Raw genomic sequence first — 23,587 nt, forward strand, 5'->3', positions numbered from 1 at the left:
CAGGTGGTCAAAATTAATCCGGCCGTGCCTCATAATCATATATATATATATATATACCTGTATGTGTGCAGTCCAACGCACAAGTTTACGGGACACCTGTTTTACTAAAAAAAAAAAAAAGATCACGAATTTCCGCGAAGACTGGGCCCATGTCTTTGAATTCCAAGTTTCAATCTCTACTAATATTTTGCGACCTGCCCAGTGATCCGACAAAAATAGGAAGCGCCATATGCCAAAGGGACACTAGAAAGAAAGAACAAAATGCGTTTATGCGCGATTACGTGCGTATACATTACCTTCATAAAATACCAAGAAAAAAAAAACACTCTTAGCATGAGAAGATGCACGGTATACCAGCCAGAAAAGACGCAAGATACACGAAGAACGAGTGCGCGACGCCCCCTTGCAGTTCCTGCACCAGCTCGACGTGACGTCACAGATGTTGACGGCTCCTGCCCTGATGTATAGCTAACCTTTTATGGGTAAATATGGACTATAGATTGTATTTTAAGAGAGCAAGAAACTGAACTTGGCAAGTTTTGTAATAACGTTTGCCGAGCCAAAACAGCCGAAATACTAAAGAGTATAGTACTTTTGAAATTTGTGACGTCACAGCGACGTATCGGCGCTGGAGTTTCGGCGCGAAATAACGGAAAATGGCAGTGTGGCCTTCATTGTTCCCTTAAAAATAATAAACCCACCCATTACCGCGAAACCAATTAAAATATAGTTTCGAAAGAATACTTTATTAGTCTAGGAGTGTTTCTACGTACTGCCCTCCTCCAATAGAGCGGAAATTCGCATTTGTCGCGAAACCCGCGTATAGTTTTAACTTTCGTGACCGACTGTATACACTGTGAACGCGCGTACGTGAGCTGGGGGCGGCAACTTGGACCGCCTGCGCGAGGAATTCCTCTGCTGCAGGCGCCGTTGTTGTCCTGCGAGAAGTTCGCGCGCTGAGCCAATAAGACGGGCGCACAAAGAAAAGAAATAAAGACGGGCAGAACAGTTTCCGCGGACGATAAGATAGGCGCTTCTCCTCCTTGTAATCAGTCAACACCTCCTATTCCCCCCGCTATGCTTGCACAAGCACGGCTTCCAAGCGTATATCGTGCGTCATGCGGCTCGCAAACCTCCCGAGCGCATGCAGCGGGGCACGACCGTGCGGGCGCAATCTGCGGAGCCGCGGGCTCAATGTTCGACTTTGGGCATTGCTTATCGAAAGACGAAGTTTAAGCTATATTTGGCAGCTCATTCTCAATACGCTTACAGCGCAACGCTAAGGATGGACAGAAACACGAAGAAAAACTAACCAACCCTCCCCCTAGCGGAACATGGGGGTAAGCGAAGCCTGTCCTGGGTGCACCTAAACTAACCGTGATGCGACGGCTGCGACGGAGAGAACGACATCACTGACGGCACGCCCGCAGTCCGCCGTTGTCGCTCGCGTTTGATGTCTCGAGTGTGCTCGGCGGCGTGGTTAGCAGCATTCGCGCGCCCCCCATTGCCGCTTGCGATTCTTCGAAATTAAATTGCTTCAAGATTAAATGTGTCTCCGTTAGGCAAGACAATGAATGGCTCATATATCCCCTTAAGCGATGGCTCATGCCCCCGTGAACGTGGCCTCCCCATTACGACGACAGAAGAGAAGTGAAATTCTACGCTGCAATGATGAGCGGCAGCGCAGCCAGCTGTGGCAGAAGACGACGACAACGAACGCGGAGCAGTGGCACGAGCCCGTGCCGAGCACGAGCACGAGCGCTAACCGAGGGGCGCCAACGAGCTGCAGCTGCGGAAGAAGACGACGACGCTCGAGCCAATGCTGATAGTTGTTTGCGTACACGGACGCCACCGAAATCTGTGCCTTATTACAAGCTTCGCTTGAAAACACGGGCAGCGCTGATCTTCTAACTGATTTGCAAATTCCAAACAGTCACGTATTATATAAGTGTTCTCTCTGCGAATAAAATCAGTTGTAAGTCAGCGTTGTCCGTGTTGTTTCTAGTGTCTCTCTGTCCACGCTTATAAACAAAATTTTGGCGTCTCGCGTGCCAAAACCAGAATGCGATTATGATCTCTATAGTTATGATTTTGAGGCACGCCGTATATATACAGTGGGTGACTCCGAGTCAAATTTGACCACCAGTGGTGTATATCCGGGAGGTGGCACAGCGAGCAGGGGCAATCGAACCATGCAACCTCGTTCTCAACAGCGCTACACACCACTGAGCCGCTATATATATACGGCAGGTTACGACAGACGATGATCTGTATAAGAACTAATTGCATTCGGAGAAAGCCGAGCAGAAGTGGCGTTCTGCAAAATACTCTTTCGTAACTCTGAGTCGGTCCATGCACTGACTCGATCGTCGAGTACTGGAGACCTGGGCTTGTTGGTGAAACATTACGAAAATAAAACAGCGCATAAGCACCAACGGGGACCAAGGAAAGACTACAATTAATACAGACGCACTGATGGTGTCGTCTTTCTTTGGTTCCCGTTGTTGCTTAATTGTGCGCTGCGTTATTTTCGCAATGTCGATCGTCCAGTTATTTTCTCTGCACACTCAAGGTACTAGTCAGAATGGTGTTTTTTTGTTTGTTTTTTCCCCTGCACACAAGAAACGTAATTGGTAGAAACAAAAAAAGCTTTGTGCTCCGTCATCTGGATCCACCCTTCCTGAACAGAAAGGAAACTGTTGTTATGCGGAACCTTCAATTCGGGGTTGCACCCACACCGAATACCGTGTAACAATGAATACAGCGTGCCTTCGGGACTCAGAACAGCAAGAGGAAATTAAGGCTCCCCTGCCCGAAGTGCAAGCGTTGAAGCATTCGTCGGCTTTGGCAATGCACACTGCCACGAGAGAGATTCGAAGAAGGCACCTTCCTCAAGGGGGACTCATCTCACCTATATCACTGACCCGAATGGCCCCCCGGGAGTGGGTCCCGATTTCAATTCACTCGTACTGTGGGATCTGCATAACTTTATCGCGAAGCCTGGCCTATATATTCTCTCATGTATAGAAGATGGAGACCGCCCAGGCTCGGAGGAGGCCAATGTCTCAGTCGGAAATAAAGTCGTTCACACAACCACCACATGTCGAGGTGGTTCAAGTGGGCACTGGCCGTTGCGTTCTATAATGTTGAGCGGATGTCAAGGGTTCGACCCCCGGCTGCCGCATTCCGATAGGGGCGAAATGCAAAAGGCCGTTCGTGTATCCCATGCTTCAGTGCAGGTTGAAAGAATCTCAGGTGGTCGAAATTAGTAGCCCGGAGCCCACTCTTGTCACTCGCAGCCAGGTTCCGTCTTTGAGAGGTAAAACCTTTTAATGAATTATTATTATTATTATTATTATTATTATTATTATTATTATTATTATTATTATTATTATTATTATTATTATTTCCTTCACGAAACGCGCATTTAACGGACAACCAACGCTCCTGCCGGAAGAGCACAGAAAGTCGACTATATACTCCGGCAATAGCTACCAAAAAATGACCCACGCGAAAGGCACAACGGCTGTGGATTGATTTTCGAAGACCGCGACTGACGGAGTTCTAAAGATCGGCGGGAAGCCAAACGAAGGGAAACAAGGTCGTCCGAGGCTCTGCGGTTCCGCGGCAAACCCGCCTCGAGGCCGAAATTTACCGCTCCATATACACTTGCGAATACGCCTTCCGAGATGCGCGGCAAGCTTTATAAGTCAGCTCAAATGATGATCTGTGCTCCAAAGCGCACGTCACCGATCACTGGGGGATGGAAGGATCTGCTAAGGGCGACGGGGAATCTCCTTCAACGAACAACACGGCTGCAACTGTCTCGCTCAAGACGAACACCTGAGACCTGCAGCCAGGAACAACTAAAAAATAAAACCAACAAACAAGGATACACACACACACGCACACATAGAGAGAAGAGAGAGAAACAAACACAACAAGCGCACACAACAATTAAGCGATCGCTTCATTACAAGAAATAATACAAAAAGGAGTCATTCTACGCACGGTGCTTCACTATGTAAACTTCTTTTACAATAATGCAGCACCGCAAATCGTCCTGAACGAATGCAAATATGTTGAGATTGACGAAACAATAAATGGCTTTCTCTAAATCGAGACAGCGACTTCGTAGACCGGCTATACGCGAGACACGCTTTCTCAACGGCTGGTAAATATTGTGTATAGTGACTTCCTCCATTTGTTCGTTCAGGAATTGGGATAGCCTGCGCAACAACCGCGGTTCTCCCAACCAGAATCATCCAGCAAAGTCTCCTCTTGCATCGGTCCTTCTCCCTGCAGACTGCAAGAACTGCTGTGGTCCGTTACAGCTATTCGAACAAAACGAATATTCGACTACTCTTAATAGTGGCATTCTCGACAGGTTATTCGAATCGTACTCAAAATTTCGAATATTCGCACACCCCTAGCAATCTCTCATTCGTTTTTTTTTTTTTTTCGAAACGTAGTTCTTCTTTCTGGGGTTTTACGTGCCAAAACCAGTTCTGATTATGAGGCACACCACCGTAGTGGAGGGCTCCGGATTAATTTTGACCACCTCGGGTTCTTTAACGTGCACTACAACGCAAGCACACGGGCGTTTTTACATTCCGCATCCATCGAGATGTGGCCGCCGCGGCCGGGATTCGATCCTGCGACATCGTGCTAAGCAGCGCAACGCCTTAGCTGACTGAGCCACCGCGGTGGGTTCGAAAGGTATAGTTAACTGAAGCAGCAGACAACGAAGAAGCGTATAGCGCGTCTGCGATTTCAACTCGCAGTCCACAGTGTCCACGCAGCGTCCTATTTACCGCTTCCTGGCGTTTGCAAACGTGAAGCGCGTCTAAAACTGAGACTGCAGTTTGTAATTAAAATCTCCTCCATGCGCAGCTAATGAGTCCCTCAATTCGACACGGCAGGATGCTTCGCTGTTCACACAGAACGTACGCACAGACACTCACGAGCGCACACTTGTCAGGCGGGTTTTTCTGTGCAGGAAATTTAGCGGCAGCGCCGTCTTTGAGCAAAAAGCTACTATAGTCCATTCTCTTGTCCACAGCGTTGTGCAAGCTGTTTTTTTCCTGTAGCGAAAGAGCACCGACCGACTTGCCAAGTTTCTTCTCTCTCCTCCCCCCCGTTTTCGTACGGCTATGCGATTAAGGGGGAAGTCGCACCTCATCGGCGATGATTGATAATAATGAACGAACATCATAAGGGTGATCTGCAGTTCATTCATTCTAAGTATTCGATATGATTCAGCCCAGGCACTCAGAGCGGAGAAGCGACCATGGCAACGCCAGCGAGGCTTTTGAAATGCATAATCTTTTCCTGAACCGAGGCCAATGTAAACACACAACTGCATTAAGAAGTCTGCGAGCGGATATAACGTTGAAACTAGAGATACGAGTTGTCTTTCCATTATTATCTCCTTATTGTGTATACCTATATTCATTGCTGGACACCACATCAGGGCTGCGTTTGCGATAACGAGAACGAACGATCTCGATCGCTGCAGCATATGACACGCGCGAGGTTTTGCTGGACGATAACGATGTGCGCTTTGGCGAGATATTACTGATTATCAATTGACGTTATGAATTAGTCATGGTGAGTCACTTGTACGCTGATAAAGATCGATGCTCTCATACGCGCATATGTGAGGTTTTGTTGCAAGCGCTATATGGTGCGTCGATAAGATTATCACAATCGTTGCTCAGCCTTCTGTCTTGCTAGCCGTTTGTGGATATGTTAACGCCCTCTTTTTTATCTCAATATGTATAGCTTGATGACACACTTTTGCCACCTGCAGCGCTCATAAACACATGAAACCGCTGGGAGAATATAATTCGTTGTCACGAGATCACAGAGGAAAACGTTATCAAACCGTTACTAAACACGAAGTTTATGTATTTCGCCATATTCTCGTTTTAACTCACCCTAGCGTTCTCCTCCATCCCGTATCTCTCCTCCACGCTCCAGAATTTAGCGTTCCGGGTGGCAGAATAAATAGTTTAATGTAGCTTTAAAGGCGGAGACTTCTGCAGTAGGTGGTATACGACCTCAAAACAGTTTCGCCCGAAAACAGGACTTTTGTGTTCTCGTATTAATACGAGGTGTACTGTATGTTGAATCGTCTGTGCCACACACAACAGCCGCCATTTGCGCACTCAACACGTGCGAAGGCGGAAAAAAAAAAAAGAAAAAGAAAAGAGAGAGAGAAAAAAAAAAAAAAAAAGACGACACTAGGGACAGAGAGGGAAGCAGAGTACAGACGAACACAGTTTCAACTTTGTGTTCTTATTAGCCTCGGCAGGTTTTTATAAGCTCGTTTCATCAACTGCATCGATCGGCTAGCACCGGGCTGCAGTCGCAGCGCGGCGGCGGGAAAAACTTTGTGCTCTCGATGATCGGCGGCGCCCACGAGGTACCGGCGGCCGTCGTAGTGGCTCGTTCGACCCCGAAGAACACGCCGCCGCGCGCTCCGGTGCGTCAACTACCCAGCGGTGACGCGATCCCGCGCCAACTTCCCCCCTCGGCTCCTGCGTCACACACCGAACGCGGTGGTGCGCCGTCTCAACCGAGAAACGCCGCCGCGGTCGCGAACACCGGCACAAAACGAGCGCGAGCGAGAATACCGGCCCCGAAGAACGGGCCAAAAAGAGAGTTGGCCCAGCAGGGCACACGAAATACCCCGTGCTCCCGCCAAACGGCCCAGGGGAACATCCGCCGCCCCGGCAGCAGCGGAAAGAGGAGGCAGTGGCAGCGCGGCGCGCCATTTGTGAGGTGGCGCCCTCTCTGGCTGGAGCCTGCAAGCAGCCATTGTGATTACGCCGAAAGGCGGTAAGTGTATCATCGTCGCACATTGTTCGCGGCAGGGCTGACCACCAGCCCTCGGTTGGATTTTCTTTCTCGTTTCGACCCCTTCCTGTCGCGGGCCAGTGCGTGCCCCCCGTGCACGGCCACACGACGATGGGTCGCGACGCCAGCGCGAAGCGCTTCGACGTCGATCTCAAGCTCAAGGTGCTCGCGTACTACGACCAAGTGCGGAACAAATACAAGGCGGCCAAAATGTTCGGCGTCAGCGAGTGCTCGGTGAGGAACTGGATCAAGGAGGAGCACCGGCTGCGCGCCCTGTCGTCCCAGGGTGGAGGCAGCGGCGCCAGAAAGACCACGAACCGCGCCGCCGAGGCCCGGGCCCTGTTCGAGGCGTGCTTGGAACGCTACGTGCTGGGCTGTCAGCAGCGCGGAGTCAAGGCCAGGTACCGCGACTTGCTGGCGCATGCGGCGCAGCTGAAGAAAGTGCACGGAGTGCGCGGCCTCAAGCTGTCAACCGACTGGGTGGCCAGCTTCGTGCGCGAGCGCCGGCTCGTCAGCAAGTGCGAGAAGCTGTTGACGCACGCCGACACCGCTTCTCCCGCCAACAACAGCACCGGTTCGGCGGCAGTGCGCAAGAAAGGTGCGGCGCCAGCCGCAACTTCGCGTACGGCGGGGGCCAAAGGGTTGCCACGGCCCAAGCACGGCGCTGCTCGGGCCCTTGTCAAGCGTGCCATGGGTCAGCTATCATCCAAGACCGGCAAGACTTCGGCGCCAACCACGTCGAAGCGAAAGGGTCCGACCACCGCGCACGCTGCCAAGCTGCTGCTTCCGGCGAAGCTAAAGTCAAAGGCTTCTTCCACCAAAGGCAACGACGGTAAGGCGATCAAGAACTTGTCGAAAAAGAAACCGACGAAGAAAGCGGCAAAAAAGGGTAGCGAGCTAAAAAAGAAGACCGTTACGACCAAATTAAAGAAGGGAGGGAATAAAACAAAAAAGAAATTGGCTGCCGCGGCGAAAAAGGGCCCGACAGCAAAGTCGAAGCTGCCGTCTGCCAAAAAGACGGCACCCGCAAAGGCACAGTCGGCCAAGAGTGCAGCTATTGTAGCAAAGTATAAGAAGTGTCTGTTGAAGAAAGCTAGCCAGAAGCAGCAGAAGTTAGGGAAGGTGAAAAATACCATTGCTTTGAAAAAGAAGGTTCAGACAGATGCAAAGACTGTAAAGCACAAACATAAAGTAGTCAGGAAAGCTGACAAGCTTATGAAGGCAAGCAAAGGCAAACAATGCTCAAAGACTGCACACAGTATGGTTGTAGCAAAGAAAAAGGAAAACAAAGAAAAAAACTCAAAGCCCCAGAAAAAAGTAATGATCATAAACAAGGTAGTGAGCAAAAGCTTGAAGAAAGCTAAACAAATAGTCAACCGTGCCAAAAAGCCTGCAGAAAAAGTTAAGTCACCTTCAAAGCAGTCTGTGCAGAAGGTGAAAAAGGTGCCTGTGAAAAAACTGAGACCGAGGAAGCAACCGATAAAGGTGTTTCGCACTCGGTATCGGATTAAAGAAATGCACCGGAGGATTGAAGAGAACAGAGCTTCGGACTTCTTTGATTTCTTTTATGGCTTGGGTCTTATACCAATCAACAGAGATTCAGACAGTTCAAACTCCCTCTACATCCCCTTCATCACAGGATCACCAAAGATATACAATAACAATGAGTTCCTTTGTGACATTTCAAAGAAGGAGAGCCCACTCAGGCCAAGCACATCTGACCTAAGTAATTGTCAGCCCTCGAGTCACACTCAGCTGCCCTCAAAGTACCCCATCTGGACTCCAGTGAGGACTAGCACGATCCATGACCCTTGTTCGTCTCAGAGTGGCAAGCCCTGGCTCACGAGCCCACGTGTGCATGAGGAGCACATAATCACCGACAGATTCACACAGTCCAAGTCACCAGAGGATGCTGTCTTTTCCGAGAAGTTTCACAAGGCAAGTATGAAATCCGAGGCTGCCCTATCACCTGGTGAATCGCCCATCACCCCGGAACAGTTGGCTGTGGTGCGAAAGCTATTTCCTCCCATTGGAAGCTTGACGTTCCCAAGTCAACGCAGAGCATTGGACAGCCAAGTGACATTCAACGAGCCTTTGAAGGCATCAGAACGAAGTTTGCGGCCACGCACCTCTGAGCAAACCCAGCGCCTGAGCCTCTGCTTTCGCAAGCGCCGTTACCAAAAACGGAAAAGGACCCTCTCCGAGCCATCGCGGTCTCCCGAAAGACGCCCCAATGGTCCTTCAGCGAGTGACATTGACTGGTTAAGTGCTGATGGCTTTCCAAGCCCTGCCAAGAAGGGCTGCCCTGGTGGGAGCAGCCCCGTCTACTCCTTCGGTGAGCCACGACACTGTTTCCGTAAAGAGCACTTTGAGGACAGTGCTTGCCCACCACACATGCCGACCAGTGGGATATGTGGGAACAGTTCAAGGACAGTGGTCTGTGCCCTGAGCAGTGGACACTCACTCCCTAGCAGTGACAGACCTATGAACTGCCTCTATGACAGTGCCAAACTTGTCAGTAGGGCCATGCCAACTAGCCCCAAAGCAACATCATCCAGCGAAGGCAAGGATCTGTTCTTTGGCCAGGCAAATAGACTGGCTACACTGAGAAAAAAACAAGACAGAAATGAATCTGTGATGCACGCTGCAAAAGGTCATCAGGACCAGTAGTTGCTTGCACCAAAGAATGTTTCCTCAGCCATGCTGCAAAAGTCTCTTGGGCTTTGTTGTATAGTGTACACAATGACTCATTAACTTGTGAGCCCACAGCTTGCCTGGTAAAACCACAAGTGCTCAGTGATTACGTAAAGCACTGTGTCGAGGTCCAGAGAATATGCAGAAATACTGGATTTTCTGCCATTATGCACAAGATGTTTTATCATCAGAGAATGTTTAGCCATTATCAATGCTTGCTGCAATCTTGGCCATGCTTGGAAAGCACTTGTCAATACTGATTATTCTGCACATCTTTGTCAAGAAGTGGAATTGTTCCTTGGTCAGTGAATTAGCAAATTTACTAATAAAGAGATAGGGGTGTGCAACATGAACAAGTAAGATAATTTAAAACATTCAATGTTGCAGCCAGTAAATGCTATTGATGCTAGGAATTTTATGTGAATTCCGAGCCTGCCACTACTGGCAGCCAGAGGACTTTGTCAACTGAGGTGAAAAGTTCGCCCTAGCTCTCGAATTGTTAAAGTGTAAAGTGTATAGGACTTCCGCATCCAATCAAGACGTGCTGTGTTGCTGCGTTAGGTTTCCGCTGTGCAGCTGAATGATGTGAAAATGCTATGACATCTCCAATGTGCCACAATGTCTTCCCTGACCCTTCTGCCTGCCTTTCATCTTGCCATTGTCTTCTCTAAAGCTTTGTATGTGCAAAATAGACATGTTAAATATTGCACAAGCGACAGATGCTCTTGAGTACTATTTTTCCTCACTTTATTGCAAGTTAATGAGATCCACTGTTGCAAGCTTGCATTAGTTGGCAAAAAATGCATGACTTCCACGTTGTAAATAATGATTTAATTTTTATGATCTCTCGCGGCATAATCATGAAACATGGGCATATCTTCCAGATCCTGAATTGCGCAGTGATTTGTGGTTCAACTTACTTGATGGCAACAGTTGTCATGCATACCACATGAACAGGAATATGAAGGCAATGAATGGTGTACACTTTTGTCCTTGCCAGACACAGCTGTCAACAGTACCAAAACTTTGTGCGACGCGTCTCGTAGCAATAAGTGACTTGACTTACGGGCCGTTTTGGCCGCTTGCAACACTCATTCAAAACTATCAAGCTGTTGTGGGTCAAAACTTGGCCTGCACAAAGAGATTATATGTGAAAAGTCCTTGTCAACTCTCGACTTGCATTCCTACAAGCAGTGCAGCGTCACGACTAGTTGGCAAGGTGTTGCGTCTACCTCCGTGAATGCATTGTGACCTTGAGACAATGTGCTCATTATTGCGTCACTCATTGAACGAGCACTTCCCGCGAACCTTCCTTTTCTTTCAGAGCGGGAATGGTTTTGTACATAAAAAGAGCCCCTTGTTTTTCTCCTTGGGCCTTACTTAACATGCGTTCATCGCTAATACCACAAGGTACAAAAGTGTGTTTTCTCTTTCCCCCCTGAGAGGCTTGCAAGGATGACAGTTTTATCCCCGTGGCTGCAACCTCTGGCCACACTTTTTGCACAAATAAAGATCGTTCATTCTTGTAGCAGCGTATCTCGACCTTTCAAAGGTGGCATCGTTCGGCGTGAACGACGTCACGCTTACGCCGACGATTAACCACGTGGAACATACTCGTGACGCAGTAGCGCACCCAGGATCTCTGCCAGGGGGGGGGTTGACAGTTTGCCAATACCATCTAAACAGCACTAATTTCGATTTCTTCACGGGAAATTGTCAAAAAAATGCGCTTTTTGCGAGTGTGCAGACGATTGCGCGTCTTACATCTTAGTTGCAGCACTCAAATGCGTAAGGAAAGAAAAGTGGTTAAACAAAAGAGGGGGTTAAGTCGGCCTCAGGGGGGGGGGGGGGGGTTACAACCCCCGAATCCCCCCCGTCGGTGCGCCACTGTCGTGACGTATTTCAGCGGCATGGCGTGTGCTTCGTGCCACTCAACACAACAACGCTGGGATCGAGACACCGTAGCGGCTCCGAAAAGGCGCTGCGCATCTTTGCTTCGTTACCATCAGCCGGACTGGTCACAGAAAAAGTCAGAATTGAAAGTGTGGTGGAATGGTGACATCCTCGTCTTTCTTTTTTTTTTACCCCACAAGTATGCACATCCTGCAACGCGACACGCGTGCGATGCGCGAAGGCGTTCGGTGTTTTAATGCGTGCCTGCTTGCTGCAGAACACAGTCTAGGCCTAGCGAAACAGTTCGAACAGTTTCAGTGGTTCAAATCGACGTTGCGCCGTTGATCTGAGCCATTCGAAGCTGTCTGCAGGCCCCAACGCAAACGACGCACGTTTGCGCGTCTGTTTGTCGTCCGGCGCAAATTATATTTTTCCTGACCCGAATAGTGACGTAACGGGTTAGGCAACTCGTTACATAAAGAACGAGAGAAGCACAGCACCACCGCGGGAAGTTATCCTAGAACTGAAGGTCGTCGTGATAGCCACCGCAACCAACGTTTCCCGAGCTTGGGCGATTACGGGGCATGTTGATTCTTTCCTCCATTCAATTCCTTTTGCATTCTAGGTGTGGCTGAACCTACGCCTTTCTTAATACATATTTATGAAAGGTTTTTTCTACTCTAAAGGCTACTGTATGTAGCTTGGCGAAGCTCAGAAACATTTCTTTCGAACACCTGTTGCCCTTTAGTCGATGGGTTTGAGCCGTCTAGCGATTCTAGACCGCCCCGTCCATTCCACACGTATCGTCCCGTTAAACACTCAATTAGCACTACTAGCCCTGCTTGCAAAATGTACATGCGCATACTACGGCAGCCTACATGTACAGTTTTCTCGTTATATTCATTGGTAGGCAGACTGTTCAGCCATTTTTTGCTCAGAAGTGTTTTTTTTTTTTTTTCGAAGTCTTATATTTACTTACAATGCCAAGTAAAAGAGATCCTTAGAAGCTCGTAACATTGACCCGGTTTTGTGCTCTACGCTCCACTTGCAACGTAAAATGTGTCATGGTCAACGCAACGCCGAGCGACAGATTCTACGTCCTGCTTGCAACAACATGCAACTCTGCACGCACTGGATGTGGCGTCACCTTGACATACTTTTAGACTGCACATTAATTTATCTCAATTACGACTTCGATTCACAGTGAACGAGTGCAGAATTCCGTGCTGTGACTTTATTATTTGAATTAAGTGTCACATAAAGACATGGAAAAAATTGGTGCCTCGTAATGTTAATCAGAAGGGGATGCCTGTTTGAGGATTTTGACGCAGGAAACGTCAAAACAACTACGTAAACATTGCACATTTTGGGGCATCGCCGTAGCTGCAGCTAGACCCATGTTGCTGAATTGAAGATTGTAAATTTTAATTGTAAACACAAATTGTATCCACACGAAGACATCGCATATTTTATTTTGATACTTTGCGAGGTATTCAACGTATATATGCGCCAGAATAACTCATCAATTTTGACACGAGAGCCTAAATTTACAGCGTATAAAGTTAAATGTAGGGTCGACACAAAGTATGCGTAGGTTCGTGTATGATTAACAGTAGTCGAACAGGAAATGCTCCATAGGTCCAGGCCGTGTTGACGGGCAGTATGGGGCACTACCAGTCAACAACGGTGTTGGTTGTGGCAGTGTGGGGTTGGCCGGCAACAGTGCACCGATTAAAACTTGGAGGACGCTTAAGCTTCGCCTTTAAGAGTGGAACGCGATAGCATTCAAAGATCCCTGACTGCTGCTCACGCTTCCCGGCAACTGCAGCTTATGCAACCGTAACGTTTACCGGGAAACGTCGGCGGAGAACGCTATGCACGAAGGCGAGCTTTCTGGTAGAAACGCGGCCTCTTGCGCGGGCCGATCCCGGAGGTAGTGCACAGCCGCGCCAAAAAAAAAAAAAAAAAGATTACACAATTTTCAGGTTTCTATTATTGTTCCGCACTTTTATTGTTTCAGTCTGAGAAGATTTAACATAAAAGGCATGCGCTGTCTGTGTTTTGTTTCATGACATTCGTTTGTGGGCTGTCATTCTCAAAATTCCGAGGAATAACATTGTCAAGAACGTTAGACAAGGTCTGAGCAACTTTAGGGATAGAATGGTGTGGCAGTATAACGGCACATATACCGCATGTCATATAGCTAGGAGTGTCATATACATATACCTAAGTATAATTTTCTCTAATGGACAACGCCGCCGACACCGGATTTTCTGCGACACGAGGCCTATACAATCCAAACACACGGTCGCTCGATGGAAAGGTATAGGGTGCGCTTTTCCGTGGAGCGGGCCCTCCTGTCTGACAACCACAACTCTGCAAGTGTGGTTTTGTACCTGTACAGGACACGGAGTAGGTATTTCTAGTCGACGGCCCACCTGTTCTTTCAGCAAAGATGTTTGTGGTGCCTGCTCGTGCGTTGTTTATAAACACGAGAACTGCACCAACTGTTTTCTTTATAGGCTCACAAGTTTCGGCGGTGGTGGTGGTGGTGGTGGTCTCACGCTGAAAAGTGGGCCGATTCTGGCGATGGTGCAGAAAGAGTCCCAGCTCAATGGCACATACCAGGGACAAAAAAGAAAGAGAGAGAGAGAAAGAGGGAAAGGGGGTAAGAAAAGTTTGTCGTGTGTGTACTTGACCTACTACTTTCCCTTCCCTTTCCTACTACTTTTCGTTCCCTTTCCTTCTACTTTTGTTTCCCTTTCGTGCAACTTTTCCTTCCGTTGCGCGGTACGTTTCTTTCCCTCGATGCGTACATTTAATAAACGTTTATTACCGTGACATGTCGTGAACGTTACGTTACCCTGACGAAGGTCAGATACACACACGACAAACTTCGCTTACCCCTATTTTTTAGACAGGGGAAGTGCTGGTGAATTTTTGCTTGATTGTTCAATATAACATACGTCGCATAGCGAGAAGAATCACGGGGAGCCGAGAGACTGGATTTATTGATGGTAACAAACAAATGAAGCAAACAAGACAATGAAGCCAATGAAGGGACCGGAGGAAAATATATTTGCCCTATGCTTTCCTTGGCCGCATTGTCTGCAGACGTGACATTTTTCCCACCGACTTGGCAGTCTCAAAGCTCGCACGGTTCCCAATGAGGTGAAGCGCGATGCAAAACGGAGGTGGCAAACTGGCAAAACATTTGTCTTTTGAAACGCGAGCGCGCATTGTCAAAAGAGTCAAGCGTGTCGTTAGCGCAGACAGATCTATAGTGTGCCGTTTCCATAGGAACGCCGATGGATGAGCGCGCTTGAAACTGATGGGATATTTTCACATTTACAAGACAATTACTTTAGTGATGGTACTTTGAAACAACGGAACGCAGGCCACGTCCTGCCGACGTTTTTATTGACAACAAAGCAATTTACTTTACGATGAAAGGTTTTTTTTTTTTTTTTTTTTTTTTTTTTTTTTTTTTTTTTTTCAGGCTTGCACATTCGCTGGGCGTCAGAGGCGCGCTTTAGTGATTTCCAAGTGCAATGTTTGGCAGACTGTTTCGTTTGAGTGTTGTCATTCGATGTTTTCATTCACAAAGACACTTTTCATTTTGTCAAAAAAAGCTACTAAATCGTGACGTTTTCCAATTTGGAGTCCACACTAGGCGGCACACGCTCTGAATTCACCTCGGGCGCATATAGCGGCGGTTCCTAAAGCTAAAATGAAACGCGCAGGGCTTGTTGTTGACCTTTAGGTAGTGGCGTCCAGTGTAAAAAATAATAAAAATAATAAAACGAGAAATAACCAGATACGACGGAAAATTGAGATGGACAAGTTCATCTGTTGAGTGCGGTCAGACTAAAATTTAATAAAGGAAGGCGCGAAACTAGTACAGAAATAGCGTGCGCACTGTGGTGCGTATATAGAAGTAGCCCCACCTACAGCTCCGGTGTGAAGAGCATGCGCTGAAAAGTGTATTGGAAGTGAATTAACCCTGGGAGTGTCACGGGTTAGTTTTAGTTGTAAAAACATAAATACCCCAGAAAGTGGATGGGAAAACGGCGTTGTGACTATGTTGTCCTTGGTGTCATTGTTTGTTGGGTTCTTGCGTTATGATATATATATATATATATATATATATATATATATATATATATATATATATATATATATATTCGAATTCACATATCACGAGAATTAGGTGTTCTCTCTCACATCACTCACGACTGCACCACCTCGCACGACATGAAGTCATATCGAGGTACAGTTTAAGTTAGCCAGAGGCACAGTTCTGCTTTTAGCGAGGCAGACATGAACATGCACATAATACAAAAAAAAATTTAAAGTGAGCACCCGCATAATACGGTTCTCAGCTCTAAGCGTAGCTAACACCTGTTACACAGGAAACCGAGAAGTAATAAATTACATCACGACTAAGCGCGGATGAACAGCTAAAGTAAAAACATGATCAGGAGGTCCCGCCAGAGGTTCTCACGATAATCTAAGTGGCAATTATGTGGAACGCACTTACAATTTGATGCTTCCCGTGCGACTTCGACTGGCATCACACAGCGTAAAGTTTAACACAGAAAGAAACAGCGCTTTAAGACGAGACACAAGGGAAGAACCAAACACATACACACCCTTTTTTCTGTGATATCATGAACCAACTATAGACCGGCAGTCAATCCGTGCAAGTCAAGTTTAAGCCGCGAGCGGCAACACTGTTACCACGGTCGAAATGCGTAAACTGAAGTGCTATCCGCTCTAACCGGCAACGATAAAATTTCCGCTGGGATGCTGGGATTAATCACACTGCGGTCATCGCGCAGCGTACAATTGAGCACTGACGCCAGGCTAGGCGGCGAGTTGCGCCAGATCCCAGCAAATTCAAAAAGTAGGTAAAACATTCCAAGCAGTAGCCAACCAATAGAACGTGATACACGTGCTTTTGGATTGTGACCAGTGTTGCCATTTTATCGCTGAATTTAGCGACGTTTCGGTCTGTTTAGCGCCAAAATGTTCTAATTAGCGACCGGCGACTTTCTTTAGCGGCATGACAGAATAATTGGCGACATTACAGCGACTTCAATATTAAGAAAGTTGCTTCATACATGACTTTCTAAAACGCGTTTCATTATTCAAAACCTAGAGAAAGGCGCCCGAAATCGGCTGTACGGCGCCTGGGCTCTGTGACCATAAGAAGCAACGGCGATGTTGGAGAGTCCCACTCTCCAACATCGTGGGACTCTTGGAGTTATGACAAGAAGCTGACAAAGGTAACCAAGCCCGGTGCATCTTTCATTTTCTTTCAATGCAAAGCAGCATGTGCCTGCCACAGTCCATTCTACGACATTGCGGCACCCTTAGTTTAATTCCCCTGAAAGGTGTGAGAGGTAGCAAAAAAGGTAGCCGAGCAGCTACTACACGACCGCTACAGGTATGCACTATTCAGGCACACTAAAGTGGATATGAAACGTGCCTTCCAGTCGTGACGCGGAAGCAGCGAAGACAACGATACACGTAGTGCAGAAGCGGACGTGCCGTTATTCACATGAAAAATGTAAGCTGTTCTTCCAAATGTCACAGAAGGATTGACGCTCTAGTTCGTCGTGCACGATCTATAGGCGAAGTGCCGTGCACGAGCACACGAAAAAACACAGTGTGCTGACACTGCGTCAGCACACAGTGTGACTGCCACTCGCCGCCAGGGCCGCGAGTGGCGCTGGTTAACACTCCTACGATTACTAAATCTATAGTACCCATACACAAATACCCAAGAAAGTGGACGGTATGATTGCCGCCACGTTATGCTTTCGTCCACGTTCATTTCCATTTTCCTTATTATTTCTACATCTCAATTAAACACAAATAATTTCCCACGTATTTTCTTTGCGGCTACATTGTTTTCTTTATACCGCTGTAGGCAACAAGAATGCCAGGCCCCATGAAATTCCCCTCTCGCTCGTATTTCCTTTCTGCGTCTATGCATAAACGCGAAAATACGACGAAATTCGCGACGTCCACTCTGGTGTCATCAGCGGCGCTGATTTTGCATGGAAAGCAGGAAAAGTGAGTTTAGCTTTCATATCCTCTATACAAACGGCCAGACTGCTGGGTCTGCTGGTCTGTATTGAACTTGTATTACGTGTATAGTGCTACGAATTACGTAATACTTCTTAGAGATCCAAAGGGTGTATGGCTGCTGTGTATTCCGTTATACCTGCAGGGTTACATTTCACACCATTATATATAGTTTAAGACATTAGTGCCATAAAATGGCCAGTAATGTTAAATTTTGCGAGAAGTATAGACGCAGCGCCGCGCACGGAGCACACAAATGAAAGACGAAGACCCACAATGCGCTGACTGCAGTGTCAGCGCACTGTGCATGACCACGTTGCGGCAAACATACGCATTCAACATAACAAAAGCAAAAAAAAAAAGGAAGTCGCGCTCACAACAAGAAAGAGCTACGCGAACGAAAATTAGCTATGCAGGATCTGATCAATGCCTGTGTCAAGCAAATGTCAAAATCGCGCCTTGGTACAGCGCACATCGTGTAGAATCAGCACGATCCCCCAACGTCCGAGAATATGTTGCAGTTCAAAACGTGTATATAGTTTCAAGGAACCTCAAGGATTGTCTTCCTTGAAGACACACTCTATGAAGCTATATGAAACGATCTCAACTGCAAACTGCATATATTAGCCAAGTTGTGCCGCAATTGTTTCCTCTGCATAGCGACGGCCTGTGCAGAGCTCATCAGCTCATTATATACAGAAACCCGCCGGCCGCTGTATGCGCCATTATCTTTGACGGTTCCGCGTTTCAAGATTGTTCTGCATTGTTTCGTGCAAGGATTAAAGAATAAAGAAACAAGCAAAGTCGGCCAGCGCCGGAGCATACGTTTGGCTCGAATGGCGCGCGCGAAAATTACCCGCTTGCTTCTGACCTACCTAGCCGAACACTGGCTGCGTTGCGTACGGTCACATCAGGCTGCACCAAGCGTAAATCAAAAAAGTGCCCTCCGTACTATTTACAGAGGACTTTCTGGTTCACTGTTTTGTTCTTCTTTTCTAAAGGCAGAAGCGCTTTACTTTGTTCAGATTTGACGGCTACAGCTATATACACGTCTCCGACCAGCTTACTGTCAAAATGTGCAACGAAACTTGCGTCATGTGCTAACGTGTTTGAGTAGTCGCGGTATATACTTCAGTTTGGCACACCGGAATTTACCCTCCCGTGCTTCTTAATGTGCTAATGGGGGCAGGAATAACGCAACGATTATATTCCAGTGCTATTACTTTTCGCCTTTCGCCAACGGTCCGAGCGTTGTTACCGGGATCGGCTGATAAGAAAGGAATAGAATCGAACGAAGAGAATCCTTAAATTACACCGGCCCATGGGGTCGCCACCTCCGCGTTCCCGTATACTTTGCTCGTGAAAACAAACAGTCCTATATATTCATTTCCTTAAACGAAAACACGCAAAGTGAAGCTTTCCAAAGGGCTCACAAGTCATTTGCACGTTGCGCCGTCTCGTCCTGACTGTTTCGGACCTTGACAAGCGCAAGTCGCACGCGGGAAGGAAAGGAACTGTATACCGACAAGAGCTGTCGCGTTGCCGTTCTTGCGCACTTCCGCGCGCTTGACCGACTTGCTTTCCGAAGTGATACCGCAGCCGGCGTATACCATAATGGGGCATTGTCTGAGCCGGTGCGTATACGATCGACCCCGCCGACTATTCGCACCGTGGCCTATATCCTCCTGAGACCCGAACACAACTATATGGCCCATAATCGCGCTTCAATGTGGTTTTTATTGTATACTGTGACGTTGCGAACCTGAAAACCAATTTTGAAAATTTAAGTACCACGGTTAGATGCCAAAAGCTGCGTCTCCATGAACGTGAAAAAAAAAAAAAAAAAAAAAAAGCTATCTCCATCAGCTGCTCATGTTTGCTTAAACGGAGAGATGAAGATGGAACTACGTGTAATACATTGACATGTTGCTGCCGCGTCCGGTATTTTCACACAATCTCAGTGATTTCGAAACAATCCTCGAGGTTGCTTTCGGTCGTCTGCGACGACACAGAGGTCTAGATCAATTGAGTGTCCAAATTCTCGAAATCGGACGTCAAGAATATGAGTAAACCACTTTTTTACAGTTAGACAATCAAGGTACTTTATACCCACAATTAATAATTTGCGTTATTACTTCCCAGTGGATTTCGAAAAAAAATGTTTAAGGCAATGTGCAATGTATTGTACAAGGAGTCTTAGGAGGATATGCTTGTTAGAAAGCTTTGGCATATGTTTGCCGCTCTGACGTTACCGCCACCGCTCAAACTCAACAATTATAGGATATAAGCAACACGCATTTCTCTCTCTAATCCATAACCACACTACTACTGTTTCCTAATGTTGCATCACACCCGCTATTTTTCGTTCCACCTGTCGTTAATGCGCGGTACTTAGTTGCTTCTCAAATTCGTTTGCTGTCAAGACGAAACTTTGGAGCTATAAACATGGGACACGACGGAAGAGACACCGAGACACATTCGTTTGTGTCTCGGTGTCTCTCCCGTTGTGGCCTGTGTATCAGCGCTTCATTCTTTAAACACCGCTTTCACACCGACTGGCCCAGCAATCAACGATTCGAAAGTCCTTTGTTATGTCAAAGTTGCAAATGTCCGAACTGGTAGAATTATTTAAAGGCAGCAAAATGAGAAGACGGTGAATGCAGCGTCTGCGTGAATGCAGTGGCCCAGTGCGCAGCTTCGACAGCGCCTCTCGAGACACGAAGTGTAACCGCGAAAAAAAGAAAAAAATTACAGCAAAGATCACCGGCGCCGGATTCCCCTATACAAAGTTTACGCTATCCCTGTAGCCGCTTCGCCATTCAGGTGAAACCTACTCACATTTTTTTTTCTTTTTTTTTCCTGTGCTCTTTCTAAAACGCACAAAAATCAAAGAAGCGTATGACGCATCGCGGGGCAAATATAAAGAAAGAAAAGTGCTCGTCGGGGCCATCTGTCGGTGCAAAGTGACGATGAAGTGCCTATTGTGATGTGTGCACACACACTACGTGTTCACGCTGTTGCAACACAGCTTCGCCGATGAAGGTTGCGTGTGTCACGAAGGTCGTCGCTGCACGTTGAAGGCAGTGCTTCGACGCAAACGCTCGCCGTTCATAGTTCTACAGCGCGCGTTACCTCTACCGGGTGCTTTCTGATAACTGCGAGCAATATTACTGACGTATAACACGTCGACACTCCGTGCTGTGTTCATTGAACTTATGTATATCATCTATCTTATCTCCTCTTCTTTATTTCTGTAATTTTGTTTCTGAAACGTTCGTAAATCACACGCTTGCACGCCACTCTTATGTAATGCCCTCCGGGCCCTTAATGTGCCCCCTAGAGAGGCCCCATCGGAAGTGCTGGTTATAGACTCTCGTATCTGCGGTAGCAGTGTGCTAATGACCCAAGAAAACTGCCGGTCATACATTTTTGACAGCCAAGTTAGCTAATGAAAAATTACTATTGCGTCTAATTGCTTACTATAGGTACACGTTCTCGATGTGTTCAGATATAAGGAATGTGTCCCATGTATGTAGCTTTCGTTTCGTACTTAACAGAAAAATTAATTTTGTCAAACATTCCACGTCTACAGCAACACTGCATGGTGCCAGCTGAAGAGTTCTATATACAACTTATAAGCTATTGTAACTCGTATTGTTCCAGAGGGCTTAACGGAACTTCGTATTGCTCCAGAGGGCTTAACGGAACTTCGTATTGTTCCAGAGGGCTTAACGGAAGTCTTTTAGGACCTGCGTGCGTAAACATAGAATTGATCTATATACTGGAAATTCTAAAACGACATCTAGGGAGAGTTTTAATTGCAAGTATTTTTCAAGTTGGTTCTTTATTAGAGGAGGTGCGGGAGAAATTGAAATGCCACGTCGCCGTGCTGGCAGAATGCGAGCTTCACTGCCAACATAGACACTATCTTCCTTGCCCCTCTGCCTTACAAGGAAGGCAAGTTTTACTGTGTATCTTTAATGAGAGAAGCAGCCGTGAAAGAAAATGACACGCACAAAATTACGCGCCTCACCTCACGTGTGTGTGATCGGCCATCTACGGTTCTTTGTTAAAGCTATGCGACCCTTCTTGGTTTGTTGGCTCCTTATGATTCTTAAAATCGAGCCCTTTGGTGTGTGTCAAATCAAATCCCGATCACGGCGGCCGCATTTCGATTCCGGAGTCCCCCACTGCGGCGTGCCTCATAATCAGATCGTGGTTTTGGCACGAAAAACCCAAAAATCTTAATTCTCTTTATTCTTAATCTTAATTCTTATACATTACAACGCCGTTACTATAATGGCGACAATCGGGCTTCGTTATACCAATTGGAGCCCACTTGTGCTAACAGTAAAGCTTCGTTGCTGTCTTACATGACATTCGAAGCTCTACCGGCCAAAGCTGGACCAGCCGAATGACTGCAAGGATGAGCGCGTTTCCGGCCAACCATCTCGCGGCCGTCAAAACCCCCTTCTCAATCTCGCGGCCGCTACACGACGGCGCCGTTCAAGACGGTCCAGCATGAAACCTCGTAGATGGGACGCGTGCGTATAATGGCCGGGTGACGTGACCCGCGTGCCTGAACGACAGAGCAGCCAGCGAGCAAGGAAACCGCATCAAACCGCTTCCCCCGCCAGCGTGATACCTGCCATCTTATCGCTCCTTATCGCGTAGTCCCGGCTGCGTCACAAATGGCTGGCGCAGTCCTCCTCCGAATTTGCTGACCGCATATATAGGGGGGCTACCGGGCGACGGAGAAACGCAACCTCGTGACGCCGTACGTCCTTGGCGGATATATTTACGGAAACAATCTTGTGACGTCACAATGAGCATCATTAGGAGACCGACAAGCTGGCTATACCGCGTGGCACGGCGCAGAAGGGGCGCGCTTGCCCTTTTAACGAGAAACATTTATCTTGGAGGCAACTGCGACCCTCCCGCACATAGTGTGACTCTCATCCGTATATGTCCCCTCGTAACAACTTCAATAAATTCCGCTTACAATAAATCTCCGTACGATCTTATAATCTTACACGTTCTTAAATAGAATTCCGTATAGTATGATAAGGTGGCTTTGTTCCTGGGCTGTTTGCATAATACTTTATAAGGCGACACCTGCTTTCACCTTATAAAGTACGAAACAAACAGCCCACCGAACGACAGAAGCGATCGCGATTAAGTTTTGCGATCGTCTCGTTTGGGTTACACTGCATTTAAGCACGAACGATCAGGCGGAATCATTTGGATGTTTACGCAGCATATCAGAAGATCGTATGAGCCCGGCCACCAACCATGTTACTTTCTTCAACGCGGCTATCTTCACATGATAATCACGGTAACCAAGCTACATTATTTTGGACAAGGGATCGAGCTAAGATCATCAACAACAACATCAACACACACACACACACACACACACACACACACACACACACACACACACACACACACACACACACACACACACACACACACACACACACACACACACACACACACACACACACACACACACATATATATATATATATATATATATATATATATATATGCATTGGCGTTCCAGCTGGTTCTTAACAAAACGTTTCTTTTTGCATTGAAGCACAAAATTAACTGGAACGCCAATGCATTTCTCCGCAAAGTTCGGGAATTAATATCTCGAAACTGGTGTCATCCCGAGGATTCGTTCCAAGTGGATCCGCCTTGCGAACTCCACGGCTACAATTTGTAAATTGCAATATGGGCCATCAGGTAATTAGTTAAAAACTTAATTAATGATTTTCGTTATTAGTCGATTATGCATTTCAATTTATTGTGCAAGTAATGTCCGCCTCTTCGAGTAGACCAGCTCATTAACTAGAATTGGGCTATCTGCCACAGGCAACCTTAAATAAATTTTGAAAGTGTTCGCTGAAACACCCTGTATATCATAATAAGCCAACAAACACAGACCCGAAGGAAAATATAGGAGAAATTACTTGTACTTACTAAGTGAGTTAAAGAAATATAAATTAATGGAAATGACAGTGGATGAAAAAAAAAAAAA

The 23,587-nt window shown here is 47.1% G+C and overlaps 2 protein-coding genes across 2 annotated transcripts in view; one reads left to right on the forward strand and one right to left on the reverse strand.

Moving 5' to 3' along the window:
* LOC119460878 (centrosomal protein of 97 kDa-like) overlaps positions 1 to 23,587 on the reverse strand; it is a 141,159-nt gene that overhangs the window by 26,863 nt on the left and 90,709 nt on the right.
* LOC119460870 (uncharacterized) lies at positions 6,433 to 11,083 on the forward strand. Its single transcript, XM_037721982.2, has one exon. The coding sequence runs from the start codon at positions 6,973 to 6,975 to the stop codon at positions 9,529 to 9,531; it is 2,559 nt and encodes an 852-aa protein (XP_037577910.1). The 5' UTR covers positions 6,433 to 6,972; the 3' UTR covers positions 9,532 to 11,083.

The sequence above is a fragment of the Dermacentor silvarum genome, chromosome 8, assembly GCF_013339745.2.
Source record: "Dermacentor silvarum isolate Dsil-2018 chromosome 8, BIME_Dsil_1.4, whole genome shotgun sequence".
Taxonomy (NCBI): Eukaryota; Metazoa; Arthropoda; class Arachnida; order Ixodida; family Ixodidae; genus Dermacentor; species Dermacentor silvarum.

Excerpts from the sequence above, each read along its gene's own strand:
- LOC119460870 (XM_037721982.2), top strand. The coding sequence starts at position 6,973 with ATGGGTCGCGACGCCAGCGCGAAGCGCTTCGACGTCGATCTCAAGCTC.